Here is a 17,219-nt window from a genome sequence, read left to right as displayed (position 1 = left end):
CTGCAGATATTTAGACGACACATCCCCTCATAATAATCCAGATGTTTCAAAACATACCAATGAAATTTATCTGACTGAACTTCCTCGTACTAAATCCAATGTTTGAACGTGATATTTCCATTTTACTGATGTAGTCATAGTAGTCTTCATACCAAAGGGTTTTTCTTTCATTCTTGATAGTTTTGTTCTCTCCTTTTTAACTGGTTCGAAATGCGAGTGTTTTCGTAAACAAAAACTTAAATAACAATTATTTTTACAACAAGAATATTTGCTCTTTTTCTATTTTGAAAAAGGGTCTAAAAAATGGGCAGTAATGAAGAAGTGGTATATGTATAATAACTTAAAGTGGTTCATGTTGATTTTCTTTTTAATACAAAGCAAAATTAGTTGTAGAACAGAATATTGTTTGGCAAAACAGGTTGCGAAATAGAATATTAATACAGCGGAAAATCTTGGATTCACGTATCTTAACTTTGACTAATTTATTTCAACTACAAATGTAACGGATGTATAAGGTACGAAAGCCTATCAAGATCAAGAAAAAACAATTTAACTAATAATAACGAGAAAACTATCGCGTAATTACGAGATAATCATTGTTTTATCTCGTTATTATGAGATAGTTATCGCATAACTACGAGATAAGATTTTTATCTCGTAATTACGAGACAATTATCGCGTCATTACGAGAAAACTATCGCGTAGTTACGAGATAAGAAGTTATTTATCTCGTATTTACGAGATAACTATCGCGTAATTACGAGATAAAAATTCATTTTGCCAAGTAGATTAAGAGTAGAAGATTTTGTAAAAGATTACAAAAAAATACTTAATTGCAGAAATGACTTTAAAGGGCAATAACTCCTTAAGGGGTTAATTGACAATTTTGATCATTTGACTTATTTGTAGATCTTACTTGGCTTTTTTGCTGCTACAGATTATATCTATCTATTATAATATTCAAGATGATAACCAAAAACTGAGAAAAAAACCATTAAAATTACCAATACAAGGGCATCATCCTTACAACGAAAAGTCTGATTTGTCTGAAAAATTTTACCCTGTCATATTTGCTCTAAGTGCTTTAGTTTCAGAAAAACTAAACAATAAACTTCGTTTTACCCCTCCCCCATGTTCTATTCTCAGCAATGTTGGCAATCATGTTGGTGGGCGAGGACTTCGGATACATTTTTTAAACTAGAAACCCTAAGGATGATTAAGGTCAAGTTTGGTCCAACTTGACCAAGTGGTTTCAGAGGAGAAGATTTTCGTAAAAGTTAACGGACGATAACGGACCACGCACGCAAAGTGATGGGAAAAGATCACTTGACCCTTACGGGCGCTTCATCAGGTGCCCAGGAATGGTAACAATGATCTGTATATCTATATATATATGTGTGTTATTTTATCTCGTAATTATGTAATTACGCGATAATCATCTCGTACTTACGAGATAAAAAATCATCATCTCGTAATTACGCGATAGTTTTCTCGTAATTACGCGATAAGTATCTCGTAATTACTCAATACTTATCTCGTTATTACGATATAAAAATGTTATCTCGTAATTACGCGATAGTTTTCTCGTAATTACGCGATAGTTTTCTCATAATTACGCGATAATTATCTCGTATTTACGCGATAGTTTTTCTCGTAATTACGAGATAGTTTTCTCGTAATTACGAGATATTTATCTCTTAATTACTAGATTTTTGTTTTTGTGTGACCCTAATAGGTTTTCATAATAAGGGAAGTAACATTCGACTAAAAAGACTTGATAAATCGAGTTGTTTTACACACAGTTTTATGGTTATATTATGTAATAAATGGGGAAAGATATACATGGGTCAATAAAAACCATTAACCAATGAATAATATAAAACAACATGCTTAAAAAAGAAAAACATGTCTACTATACAGAAAGATAAAAATAAATCAACACGAACTCCACTTAAAAACGAGGATGAAATCAAAATCTCAAGGTGGACGAGTAGTTCTTGCTTCACTAGTGGTACCCGTCGTGTTATCCATACATAGCATGTTCAAATTTGGTGATGAGCATATTCGATATCTGTGACACAAATATGACATACCGGTCATGCAGATCATGTTGTCATTCGCAAATCTTTCGAAGGGTTTACTTTAACTTGGGCCATTTTTAACCGTTTGTTCAAAAGCATACTTTTTATATAAAAGAAGAGCAAAATATACCAGATGGATAATTCAAAATCATAGATAGAAATTAAAGAGACAACACCATGGCTATAAAAAAAAAAAAAACAGGCGCATAATAGTACAAAAGACACAACATAGAAAATAAAAGACTAAGTAACATGAACCACACAAAAAACTGGGGGTGATCGCAGATGCTCATGAAGGGTAGGCTTATCCTGTGCCACATGTAGCACCCGTCGTTTTGCTCATGTTATTACAAACCCGGTAAATAATCTAATTCGGTAGATCACATTCGTGTAAAGGGAACGGGTTGTTGTTACGACATTATGAACCAAATCGATACCATCTGTGAAACGGATATTACATAACGATCAACCAACTCGTGATGGCGTCCGTAAAATTTACGAAAGGATGATTTCGACTTCTTCATTTGGGACTCTTGATTTAATTGCTTCCGTGTGAGCAGCAATCCCCTATCCAGGAAATCCTGATAATAAATATAAGCCCCAGGAATATCGTATAAATTGGGAGATATATACTCCGAATGCAGGCGCTGCAGGCTAAATGTTGCTACATAGAAATGGAAAGTTCAAAATTGGGAAGCTAAAATCATCTCTTTTGTCGTTAAGTTTTATTTTCAACCGACCCTGTCAATTTTTAGACATTTTACTATATGAGGTAGAATTACCGGATCTGTTGTGTCCTTTATCTGTAGTTTGATGGGGTAAATACGTTCAACATAGTTACTAAATTTTGAATTATTTAGTGAGAGAACATTAGCTATATTGCGGAGGGTAAAGTGAAAGGATTTTTTTACTATGAAGTTCCTGTATGAAGTCAGCCTCTTAAGATTAAAGGAACAAATCTACAAGAAGATTGGCACAATTGGTTCCTATGGGAATGTCCATAGTTTGTTGAAAAACACGTCCTTCAAACGTAACAAATGTGTTGTCAATCAAGAAATCAACCATCTTGATAATGTCAATTTAAGAGAGTTTTTTGTTTGAATCAGAGTGATTTTTTACAAAGTAGGATTTTTCCCTCCCAAAGACAAGATACTTCAACTTTTTACTTGTTTTGCTTTATAAATATTTTGAAATGAGCGTCACTGATAAGTCTTATGTAGACGAAACGCGCGTCTGTCGAACTAAACTTTAATCCTGGTACCTTTGATAACTAATTGTATCTACGTTGGTCATTCTTTTTTTTATGAAAAAAGCAATACCAACTCTTCAATTTGATATTTAGTTTGGAATGGAGATTACTAGCGTAAAGTGTAGAAAAGTCAAATGTATTAATACTAATGCAAGATGAAGGAGTCTTATATTTTATGTACTCTAAAAGATCTTTGGATTTTTTTAATATCCACACCTGATTTACGCCGCTTCCATAATAGGCAGTTTCACAATACCGTTGAAGCCCGGCTTTGATTGCTAATAAATTTAATGTTAATAATTTAGAAAGAGGTTTTGGAAGACCGTGAGCAATATACCGTTCTTTTTAAGGATACCTATGTAGTTTATGTATCCAATACAGTGATGGAAGATCCAGTCTTCATCTTTGGTTGGTAACTTTTTAAGCAGCAAAGATGTAAACAAGTAAAAAAAATAAAAATTTAAATTTTCTTTTTGTCGTTATAGACTTATTATTGATGATTCTGTTGTTGTCCAATCATTACGTATATTGGTAGATTTATGTCAATTCTGTTACGATGTCGTTGTCCTGCACTGCTCGTGACGATCTGTTTATGAAATCAGACACTCTTTACATGAAACATCTTACGATTAAAATTGACTGTAAATAATTCAAAACTAAAATACTTATGAATTGCGTATAGTTTTTTTTTTTCATAATGAGAGTAACTGAAGTACAGCTTCCGATATAATAGTGTATAGGAAGGTAATGTTTCTTTATTAGAATGATATATTATTTTTTGGGGTCAGCTTTTTGGCGATTATTGTTTGATATGGATTTTTTTAGGATTTTTAGTACACAGACCTCTGTTTTTTGTAGTTTATTAGCATCGTGTGTATTTATTTAGTGTTAAATATACAATTCAAGACCTTTCTATCATACAAATTGTGTAAAGCAAGTTATTGACCTCTAGAAGTTTTTGGTGTTTTTCATTTTCTTTATAATTCAGTTGAATTGATTTCTCATTTGCTGTTTTAGATCAAACATACTACCTTTAAAGCAAAATTATTCAAAATAATACCAGTGGTCATCTATCTTTCAGTTAAACCAAGGACTTTCTGGGCGGATCAAGGATTTTGGAATGGAAGCATAATTCTGGAAAACATAAGACACCAGAAATTAAAGAAAGATATCATAAAAAAATCACAAAATTGACTGTAAATAATTCAAAACTAAAATACTTATGAATTGCGTATAGTTTTTTTTTCATAATGAGAGTAACTGAAGTACAGCTTCCGATATAATAGTGTATAGGAAGGTAATGTTTCTTTATTAGAATGATATATTATTTTTTGGGGTCAGCTTTTTGGCGATTATTGTTTGATATGGATTTTTTTAGGATTTTTAGTACACAGACCTCTGTTTTTTGTAGTTTATTAGCATCGTGTGTATTTATTTAGTGTTAAATATACAATTCAAGACCTTTCTATCATACAAATTGTGTAAAGCAAGTTATTGACCTCTAGAAGTTTTTGGTGTTTTTCATTTTCTTTATAATTCAGTTGAATTGATTTCTCATTTGCTGTTTTAGATCAAACATACTACCTTTAAAGCAAAATTATTCAAAATAATACCAGTGGTCATCTATCTTTCAGTTAAACCAAGGACTTTCTGGGCGGATCAAGGATTTTGGAATGGAAGCATAATTCTGGAAAACATAAGACACCAGAAATTAAAGAAAGATATCATAAAAAAATCACAAAAATTGTTAAAAACATGAGATTTATTTTTAATTGATATGGCGATCAAAAGAAGGAGTTTGCCTTCTACGCATTATCCTGGATCCGCCACTAGCATTTGAAAACGATAATAATGCCCCATATAAATATATTATAAAAACAGAAGTTATCTTAGCTATATGGAGTAATACAAAGAATACAACTTCTGACCAATAAAATTGATAATGGAAATGGGGAATGTGTCAAATAGACAAAAACCCGAACAAAGAGCAGAACACATCCCGAGGCCACTAATGGGTCTTCGACACAGAGAAAAACAAAAACGCAATCGGAGGCGGGTTTCAGGCCAATATTGATTTATTTGTACATTAGTTAGGCCGTTAGTTATCTCGTTTAAACTGTTTTACATTTGTGAAATCGGGACTTTTTATAGCGGATATGCTCATAATTGAAGCCCGTACGATGCCTACGATGACCTATAGCTGTTAACTTCTGAGTCAATTGGTCTTGTGGAGAGTTTTCTCATTGACAATCATACCACATCTTCTTTTAATATTGTATTGGTATCTGAGTCTTGAAAAAAGTTTACTTTTTATTAGGATTTTTTTTAAATTACAACACGAAATTCAATTCGGTAATTACGAACTAAATATAGATTGTGCTATTTGTAAAAAAAAATATTATTATGAAATATCCGTTTATCCGTCTAATCTCCAATTGTATAAAAACTAATATATCGGCGACATGTACTTCTAATTTGCAAATGTCGTGTATTCATCTTGCAAAAGTTCCTGTTGTAACATAACAAGATTAACGAGATCAGGATAGGTTGATTAATTAATATATAAATATTGTTCTGATTGATGATAATCACATTAAAACTTTGACATGATTTTTCTGTATACAAAATAATCCATTCGGAAAAACACCTATGAATTCCTGAATACCCGTCTAATAGCGAACAATCCTTTCAACAATAAACTCGCCGAACATACTAACATCTGCCAAACGGTTTAATGGGATCTAATCAGTCCCGTTAATAATTCTTATTCTTTAAAATTTAATATCACAATTAATTAATAATTTTTCAATAGTGTAAAGATTTATTCGTCTGATAAATGACTCATCCGCAAAGTTCCATTTTAAATAGCTGCCGATAACTTATTAAGTGGGCCCTACTTTAATATCTGTTTACATATCTAAATTTATAAACTAACGTATACTGATTTCACCTCAGTATTAAAGCGACGACGATAGACGAAAGTTCTCTTTGGAACTTGACAGATTTTACGTGACCTAGCGGTTGTAATTTAGCAATAGAATCTTAAACGAAAGCCTTTGGCCAATATAACTTTTAAAGATGGAATGTGAAAAGAATGATAAATATACAGCAGGAATAGAACTGTCTAACAAATGTAGAGAATTTTACCACAAAAGAATGGAAACAGCGGAAAATATGAAACAAAGACTATCTCCAGTGCCAGGAAAAGAACGGAACAGATCTTCAATTGACACGGCGATGGAAAAACTGGGAAATGAAATGGTAAGCTTTAGTTTTTGAAGTATGATATATTAATAATTTTGTGAATGTATTGACTTTGTAACTCTAAATATTATACACTATAGAAAGACGGTGTTTACATTTTTGTTTATTCTTTTTTTTTACATTGATTTCAAGAAGTGTATGAGACAAAAATGAGCATAAAATTAATTTAAAAAAAAACATTTCAGACATAATAGGTACTACGATATACAGTTCATATATAATTGAAAGTATTAGTTATGTATATTTTTCTGATTAATATAAAAGATATAAAGAGAAAGTTGTTTATAATTGATCAGCAACATACATGTACATTACTTACTTTTATCATCCCTAATTTTTATCACAGCTGAAAACTATTATGTTTTTAACATGCATCATGCACTTTATTACACAATCAGCGCAATCTGGCACCAAATTACCATCAAAATACAGACATACTTTTCTCAAGGAAGTTCTTTTAATGAATCAGGCATACCAGAGAATACGAACACTCCTCTCGTCTAATCTTTTTGTTTTTGTTTACAAGAATAAAAAAAAGATAAAATTACGAAAGTATATTTTGTGGTAGGTACTTCGATACTGACATATATGTCTTAAAATGTTCGTTTATAAAGTTATTTTATGTTTAAGGAAACTGTATCTGGGTTAAATTTATGAGAAAGGAAAAAAACTGTTTCAAAAAAATATGAATTATTGCTCATTTTTCAAAAGGGACAAGTGAGGTCTTGCAAATTATTGAATCCGTATATGTCGTATTTTTTCAAAGTTCATCTTCTTTGAAATTTCTAAACCAATATGAATAAACTCTATAGATTGGTTCTTATCGTTACTTTAGACATATATCGGACAATTAAAAAATATAATCGAGTTCTCGGATGTACTTTTTTCCTTTGTAAATGAAAAAAAAATGAATATTCAACATTGATAGCGCTCTGGCTAAATATTTTGAAGTTAAATCCGTTTGAAATGTACATGACATGATTTACATTGTAAGCACTGTCTTTCAACATCGCTATACGAATAATTTAGTTTATCGCTTTTTTGTGCATTTTTCCTTTCATCTTTTTTTGTGATAATTTTCATATCATTCTACTCGCTTGAGATGGATAATTATCGCTAGAAACTAAGCATACAAGATTCAATATTTTTTTATTAAAGTCTCACCACTTGTATAACATTATACATTCCAATAAACATATAAAACATTGCGTATAACATGAAATATTGGATAACATTTATAAAACATATTGTATATTAAAACTAACAGTAAAATATCATTAGCTTAAATACTAAAACATATACAAGTGCCATTCTATTAAGAATTATGAGAGACTAATATTAAAGGATTAATTATATACAAAATTTATACAATTTTAAAACTACATATATCTAAGATTTAAAATATATCATCAGCTATATACAAATAAAAAATTTGTTCTTCTACATAAAATGTTATAGCAGGTTTTAGCATCTACCTGACATAGTTCTTCGTTTCTGAATAAAAATATAAACTTTTCGTCAATAGACAAGTTATAAAATTGATCGTTATGTTTTACAGCTTCACTATACAATATATTTCGAAGGTCTGCATATAAAGGACATAAAGTAAATACATGTTTTTCGTCTTCAATTTCATTTTTACACATAAAACAACATCTTTCATTTATTGGTTTATTCTCATAACGTCCTGTTTCTATTTTAAGTGGCGCAACACCACATCTAAATTTTGCATAAGCACTTCTAAAATGCACGTGGCGTTGCTACCGAAATTGACATGAAATTGACAACGTCGTCATAGGTAAAATAGCGATAAATAGATTATCATTGTTCATCTGAACTCGATTGCCTTTCTCGCTTTCACCGTCCCGGCTCAAGCGAGAAAATCAATCTCGTTGAGATGATCACCGATAATCTATAAGTACTGGTAGTTAGTAACAAAGTATCAGCAATATATCGGACAAGAACAAAAATCTGCAAAGATTTTAGTAACGCCTCTTATAAATATAAATAGTATTGAAAACGAAATTGAAGCTAACCTCATTTCAGATTCGAAATCTTCAAAGTTTTATATAAAAAATATCTTTGATGGATATGAAAATCAGTAATGATCGAATTTTTTGGTGGGTAAAGTCCCGTGGAAATCTGATACGAAAATCAATATGTTAAGTGCTCTCAATCCTACATTTGTCATCGGAGTTTACCAAGATTTACACCTAAGGTTACCATCCAAATATCTTAGACAAGTTTATAAAATCAGCACAGATCAATTATTTATACGACAGTCATGTTCCTAGAATGTTTGCATGATACGAAACTCTAGTATTGGTGGAGATATTCGCTTTTAACAATTTTATTGTTTTAAATCACCTGAAAAACTTTACACAGAAACATTGATAAACAGACAATTGAAATCTATAAATCATTTCATTGGCTTTCATATTTTATAGACTCGTTAAGTGACGACTTTTAAAAAGAGGAGGGTGCCAAATAAATCTAGTTTCCGAGTATCTGTAGAACTGTCCCTTTCCTTAAGCTTTGGCTTAAACCTGATCATTTATAGCTACGATATGTGTGTCGTTCTTCTGCTAGTCACCATAGCATATTCCCCTTTAAATGTGAAAACCTTTGGCTTCTGTGGTGTCTACTAAGATAACATTAAATCATCGATGTTATCGATATCTCCAAAAGAATTTTAGTTCAACAAGATAACATTTATAAAAAAAATATATAAAGAATCGTTTATGGTCTCAAATTTCGATGTTTTGCCCCGTCATGAATGTCTGATAGTTTAAACGCCTATTTTTAAAACCCCTTGCACTATCCAATACGTATTGTCTTTGAACAAAGAATAACATTGACGTGTCGTCATAGATTCAATATTTATACAACAAAAATGACAAGGGCGTCATCTTTATTTATGATTGAATAGGTTTTTTTTTCTATTTTTGGAATACTCAGTATTTAATCATTCGCCTTATAATTGATAAGATTATTGAATTTCACTTTTGATTTTTGTGGCAATAGTTCAATCACATCATTATAAAACCATTTGTACTTATAAATACTTATGGATATAGAATTTACTATTCCGAACTCTCATCAAATACCACTTTACCAGGTTTATTTCCAGTTGTTCATTTTTAACGGCGATTAGAAACTTCTATAGATTCTTCCTGTGCCAAAATAAAGTTAAAAAATGTTCATATGTATTACATTAAAATTTCAATGAGTTATATTACCTATTTTTGTTAAATATTTGGAGCAGGGGTAAAATTTGGTCGAGGATAGCTAAAACGGAAGTGTTGCCAGTTGGTCTATATCGCAAATACAAGTATAATGATATTAGTTCGCAGTAATATCATTTAAGCATTTCCCTTTGAAATCCATTTTAACGAAAGTTTTTTCCCTAAAAAAATATTTTATTAAAAGTTAAGACAGTTATTGCAGAATACATTTCTTTGAAATTTATAAAAAGTACAAAATGTTTACTGGTTAAAAAAAAGGATACAAATGAAGAAGCAAGAAAACCAAGCATAAAAGATGCAAAATCAGGTTCTTAGATAAACAGTGTCCATCTGAATACGATGTTAAAATCATAAAACATATCCACAAACTATTCGATATCAAATATTTAAGACACCAAATTCCATATTTAGAGTACAGTAACTATCAGACAAGAGTGTGCCAGACGGACGGACGAAACGTACGGTTTCCCTAAACTATCTACACTTGAGTGCATAAATCATGATAGCGATTTTATTGGAAATAAGGTTAATTACATTTCTTGACAGACACCAGGGGGTACTTTTTATTGGTATGATTTAGATAGAAAGGATTTATCTTATCAAACAATACATGATTTAAGAAATAAATTAGAAAAAGACATTTACTTTGGGTTTAGAAACTTCATTATTTGGTGACTGCGATTCTTGATAAATATTGTATTTTACAAAGGTTAACAATAACATGACGTATGTAGGCCTGGAAATCAGTTTTGAATACATTTTGTACAATAAACCAAAGACGTGACGAATTATCTGTTGATATGTCTCAGTATAAACCCACTAGAGCTCCTACTTAAAGTAAATTGTCTATTATTCTTTAGAGGTTTTAGATAAAATACATGCTTTCAATGGTCCTTACAATTCTGTTGACAGTTATGATTTTTCTACTCTGTACACTACACTTCCACACAATCTTATAAAGAAAAAGTTTTTGTATTTGATAAAATGGTCTTTTGAAAAATCTCATTGTAATTTTATTTGCTGTAACTCGTTTAAGGCCTTTTTCTGTAACGAAAAGGGAAAGTATGCTAGATACACTTACTGGAAATGTGAGGATATGATTGAAGCTTTAAACTTTCTGCTTGATAACATTTATGTACGTTTCGGCGATAAAGTGTATCGTCAGGTAGTAGGTATTCCTATGGGCACCAACTGTGCCCCTTTAATAGCAGATTTATTTCTATATTGCTATGAATCTCAGTTTATGACCAAACTCAGTAAAGACCCATCATTGTTACATTTGGTTGATACATTCAAAAATACCTACCGTTATCTGGATGATATTTTTTCGTTGAATAATCCAGAGTTCTCTAAATATACTTCAGAAATTTACCCAAACGAACTTACTTTAACTAAATCTAACATAAACAGCAACAGTTGTCCTTTTCTAGATTTAGACATTTCAATTTCAAACGGGAAACTTCACACTAAAATTTACGACAAAAGAGACGATTTTTCATTTCCTATTGTTAATTTTCCTTTTTTAGACGGCGATGTGCCTTTGGCTCCATCATACGGTGTTTATATATCGCAACTCGTTCGGTTTGCCCGTGTGTGTTCTGATGTCATAGATTTTAACGAACGTAATCAATGCATCACTGGTAAATTGTTGTGTCAGGGATTTCGATACCATAAATTACTTAAAACTTTTACTAAATTCTTTCATAGATACAAAGATTTGATTAGTAAATTTGGCTATACCTGTAGAAAGCTTATTAAAAATGGTATTTCACATCCTAAATTTTATGGTAATATTGTACTTAAAGCGAGGAAATCACTATGTGATCCTTGTAAACTCATCGAACCTTTAAACAAACTTATAAGTAAGGGTTATCGTACCGATATTGTAATAAGATCTCTGAATATAGTTCACATTGGCACTAATATTGATATTGTCACTAGCAAATTAAAACATAACTAAATTTCATTATCTTTTGAGGCGAGATGTATAGAGACATAGACACGTTAACTTTTATTTCTATAGAAGTCGCTCTTCACTATACTACTACCTGTCGATACATTTATTTTTGGCATTGCACAAGTCATGTCTTCTTTGACTATTAATGACGTTAAAATACTAAATCCCTGTGATGTGTTTTAGTCGATTTTAGTCTCTGATGCATGATTTTTTATTATTAATTGGTTTTGGCTTTTAACTAGCTGTCAGTAACTGCGAGTACTCTCAAATCGTATTTTCTTGTTAATTCGACCTGTTGATACTGTTTATAATGCTTTTTTGTCATTTTTTATTTATACGGATCTTGTCTGTACACCAGCTTTGATTATTTGTAATATCTTCACTTATTCTTACAACATTTGTATAAACTTCAAGATTATAAAAAAACCGGTTTTTTTCTAAAGTGAACATTGATTGGTTAAATATTTCTCAGTCATGTCCTGTTTTTGAATTTGTTTGTTAGCTTTTTGGTCATGAACGTTTGTCTCTAATATTTAATTAACTGTGCATTTGTATTCAGATATCGCAGATCAAATTTATTCGTTCATTGTTTAATCATACGTTTTTTGATTGAGTTAAGTCTGCCAATTGATATTTTATCGTATGTTTTTCTTTGTTGTGATGTTATGCTATTGTTTCAGAAAAAGGGAGAAGGTTTGGATCCATTAAAACGTTTAATCCCGCTGCAAATGTTTGCACCTGTCCTAAGTCAGGAATCTGATGTACAGTAGTTGTCGTTTGTTTATGTAATATATACGTGTTTCTCGTTTCTCGTTTTGTTTATATAGATTAGACCGTTGGTTTTCCCGTTTGAATGGTTTTACACTAGTAATTTTGGGGCCCTTTATAGCTTGTTGTTCGGTGTGAGCTAAGGCTCCGTGTTGAAGGCCGTACTTTAACCTATAATGGTTTACTTTTTAAATTGTTATTTGTATGGAGAGTTGTCTCATTGGCACTCACACCACATCTTCCTATATCTATATACTTGTCATACATTCTTCTGATAAGCCGCGGAATAAGATATACTTGTTCCCAATAACACTTACTGATAACCAACACGTAAAATATGGTCTTAAAATGGACAGAGCTGTGCAAATGAGAGAGCGTAATGTGCAGTAACAGAGAGAAAGGTCGTTTCCAGGCAATTGAGGCCGATTAATTTATTTTTAAATCTAGTCCTAGTTTGCCCAAACCACAAAGATACAACGCAACGGGACTTCTTTACATAAGGGTGATTAAGATGTTAAAAGATCGATTAAACATAATAGATTTTTTTTACCACAATGACTTCCTCTGTTTTAAAAGGTGTTATATGTTTACTTTATATAAGGGAAGTGCGTACTAGCAAAATATTGAATTTCAAATTAGAATACGACGTTTCCTTTCCTTCTTTACACCCATATCCTATATAAATACTTATATTATATTGAGGACACAAGTTTACGTGCATATTTCTGAATAACACAAACATTTATTCAGAGGACACTGTTTAAACATTGTGCATATCCTGTACAATGCTTATCTTATACATTTTAATAAGATAATTTGTTTTACCTTGATTCAAAATTAAAAAGGATGAATTATTGTTTATTTAAATGACTTATAGAATATTGAAAAAGTAATACTAGGTTTACATAAGTATTTCTAAGTACCACAAGGTCATATTGTTATTTGTTGTTTGTTCCTTGAGCACTATGGTCGAATATGTTTGTATTACGCAATTTAAAAGCATGTTTGTAATGTTTAAGTAAATATACCAGGTAGCTTTATAAAATTGATATATTACGATAAAGAAACCTTTTCAGTGAATAAAATGCATTGAAACTGTACCTATTCATAGTGAATTTTGACTTTGATATATGCAAAAGTTGCATGGGAAAACTATTGCTCATCTACTTACTAAAACACAAAACTATGTTATCATCGAAGAAAGTAACACATGTTTAAATGTTCATTTTGACTATGTGAATTTTAAAAACTATAAATTTTGGTTTAAACCATCGCTTTCTATTAAAAGTGTTTGTTCTAGTTAAGGAATGAAAGTTATGGTTCAATAGTTTAGGTTGTAGCTCTGTTGTAATATTCTCTGCACGTCGCTGAAAATTTTTACTTAACTTTTGACATAAATACGTTATATATGGGAACAGAATTGAATCAAAAGATCGTGTAATATACGTGTACTATACAACAAATTTACAAATGACTTTACAGATTAAGACTTTATACGTAAAATATCATTCTTTTGAAAATATTGAAATTATTTTAAAAAAAATATAAATTTTAAAGTGGATTTTAAGAGGCGACGTAAACTTAACAGAATTCTATCGGCATGTATGCTTTTGACGACTTATCTTTTATACACATACGGTTTATCATTTCAGTTTGATTAGTTCATATACAATTAATTATACATGTACACTATTCAAAACAAAACCAGAATCTGCAAAACAGTTTAAAAAGCGAGTGAAATATAGATTTTTGTGTACGTTCACTCTCATGTATAGGTAAAATATTACTAAATTACAAAGCATAAAATTTTACATTAATGTAATAACGTCTTAATATTCTTTAATGTTTCTTACAGGCTTCCCTTATGGACCAAGACCTATCCTTAATGAAACAACTTTTAACTCTCAACGAAGCCATAGAAGATTTGAAGTGGCGGAGCAGAAATAACAGCAGAACACTCTCTACAAGTTCGTGCGATCTGAGCGAGTCAGATATATCCTTATCAGATACAGACATGGTATTCCAATCTGAGAACGAAGAAGTGAATACAAATTCATCCGAAAACCACAAATGTGACTCAGTGGAAACAAACTGTGACTCTCAAACATTCCAATTAGACAATTCAAAAGTTTTAAACAATCAAATAAATGACGACAAAATGTGGACGACGGGAAATCTATTAGAAGAAGTCAGTCATAAATTATTGGACCTCGATGGCTCGTGTGATTCTGGTATTAATATTGAATAACAATGTATAAACTGTATGTTAAGATAGTTATTTAAATGTAACAAGAGTAAGATCGAGATAGCTGACGATTGAAACATCGATTAACATAGGTGGTGTATAAACTGCACACAAATAATTGAAAGACAATAGTTAAAATTGATCTGATAATATTGTCCACATGGTGACTGATATAAATTTTGCAACAGGTGCGAGGAAAATTTACTAAAAATACCCTTTAAGGATATTTCAGTGCAGATATATAGAGAAATAAGATTTGAATATTTAAAACAATGAAGAAATTTAGAAAGATCCCATAGGCCCAATAATTCGTCAGCTATCTCTTTTGTATAATTATGAATTTGTATTGCGACACACCTTTCATTGAGGGTAGTATTATAACGATTGGCTCATTGTCATGAAATTCAACGAATCATAATACAAATTCATAATTGTTATTTGAAACATTAATGCGAGGCCTTATTCAGATGGAACAATACTTATAAAAATGTAAAAAGTCACCATGAAGATGAGAAAAAGCTTGTATCGTAGATATCAATATAAAAATAACTTGATATTTTCAAAGACATCTTGTTATTAAGTTATTTTTTATAAATGTTCGATCTAAATATTTTTCACTGCACATAAAACTAGTAGAACTGAACAAACGTGCAAGTATTTTTTTTGGTGGTGGGGTGGGGGAAGTGGGGGGGGGGGGGGGGGGGGGGGGGGGAGAGGAGTCTCGAGAGAATTTTGTCGAGAGAGGCAAAGAATGCAGAAATTAAGGGAAATTCAATCCTTTGAAACTTAAAATATTTCGTATTCACTGTTAGTGGAAAAAAATTGATTAGTCTGTTACATAGGTAGCAATTTCGATAGTTTCAAAGGTGTCCCAAAAGTAGGAGAAAACTACTATAATACTGCATAGTTGTTGGGATTAAGTTCCCTTTGTGAAATTCTGACGTCATAAACAATCAGTCAGAGTTTCTTTTCAGATTTTTTTTTATGATAATGCACAATTTAAAAAAAAATGCATTAAAAAAAGTGCAAACTTGTTTATTTCATTACAAACGTGATGGGGAAAATAACGTTTATTGAAGTCGATAAAACTTATTTTGATGTTAATATTCAACAGCGCTTTACTTTTCAACAATTCAACTATTTTGATAGTATGTACATACATATCCGAAAACCATGTTTATTTTTTGTTATGGTAGACAAAATAAATATCCTTGTTACCAATTGAATTTTTCGGCAAAACATGATTTTTCAACAGTTTCGATATTTCATAATTTATTTCTCTAGTTTGAATTCTATAACATCTATATGTCTACATACAGAGCATGATCAAAACTGTGTTACTTAGATCGTATAGAGTTTACTACCGTTATGACTGTATTTTGTGTTTAACATGCTTTTAAAACGCACAGGGAAAGTGAAGATGTAAATAATTGTGTTTGATCTATCAATTCAAAATTGTCTGTTTATTTTGTACTAGTGAAATTTAAACAAGTTTGGGTTAAGTTTGTTCTGTTTTGATTTTAAATTGTTCTGCAAACAAACTTATATATTGAAATAATCCTTTGCAGAATTACAATAAGGTAAAATCTATACTGATGTTTAATTTATCCATGTTAGAGATATTGTTATAAGGACATGTGAATCGATAATAAATATCAAACTTGCGTCATGTTAATATGTTTCACCTTTTTCGTACAAATTTCTCACAAATGCTAAACAAATATGAGACATATAAAAACAAGCATACTTTTTTATTTGCTTAAAGATCTTTGAAGTTTATTTCAAAGCTTGTATTTTTGTAATTTGTATTTTTCTCACATATTTTCTCTAAATATTAAAATCATCCACTTTAGAAACTTCAAATATTGTTTGCTGAACAAAATTAGATATGTTTAATGATTTTTCGTCATTGACCCTCATTTTTAAAATTTATTTAGTCTTATAACTTTTATTTCAAATTACTATATCAGATTATAATTTCACAAGTCAAACTCTTTTACTTAGAACAAAAATTCACGAAAAAAAATGAATATGATCAAATACATTTTACTAGAAAGTATATTTTAACGGGTGTGTCTAACGTGGATAATCTTTAAGTTAAAATACACATGTAATCTTGATGATCGATTGTGAAATTAATTGGATCTTTAACAAAATAAATCTTTTGGAAAACATGTCTTAGTTATTTCAATGCAGCATACATGTTCGTGTTGCTTATTCTTTAGTTTTCTATGTTGTGTCATGTGTACTATTGTTTGTCTTTTTCATTTTTGGCCATGGCGTTGTCAGTTTATTTTCGATTTATGCGTTTGACTGTCCCTTTGGTATCTTTTGTCCCTCCTTCGAATGAAATGATAGAAGAAGAATAATTGTCTAAAAAACAATCATGTCATGTATATACAGAACATCG

At 30.7% G+C, this 17,219-nt stretch overlaps 1 protein-coding gene across 1 annotated transcript; it reads left to right on the top strand.

Annotated features, from left to right (window-relative positions):
* Positions 1-6,001: 6,001 nt before the first annotated feature.
* LOC139498283 (uncharacterized) lies at positions 6,002-16,983 on the top strand. Its single transcript, XM_071286649.1, has 2 exons — positions 6,002-6,591; positions 14,420-16,983. Exons 1-2 carry the CDS (start codon positions 6,409-6,411, stop codon positions 14,810-14,812), a joined length of 576 nt encoding a protein of 191 aa, XP_071142750.1. The 5' UTR covers positions 6,002-6,408; the 3' UTR covers positions 14,813-16,983.
* Positions 16,984-17,219: the final 236 nt, after the last annotated feature.

Source organism: Mytilus edulis, chromosome 1 (assembly GCF_963676685.1).
Source record: "Mytilus edulis chromosome 1, xbMytEdul2.2, whole genome shotgun sequence".
Taxonomy (NCBI): Eukaryota; Metazoa; Mollusca; class Bivalvia; order Mytilida; family Mytilidae; genus Mytilus; species Mytilus edulis.
Note: the sequence above shows the minus strand (reverse complement) of the source record. Positions and strands in the feature narration are given on the sequence as shown.

Excerpts from the sequence above, each read along its gene's own strand:
- LOC139498283 (XM_071286649.1), top strand. The coding sequence starts at position 6,409 with ATGGAATGTGAAAAGAATGATAAATATACAGCAGGAATAGAACTGTCT. Across the intron at positions 6,592-14,419 it reads AAAAACTGGGAAATGAAATG|GCTTCCCTTATGGACCAAGA; the intron begins GTAAGCTTTAGT and ends TGTTTCTTACAG.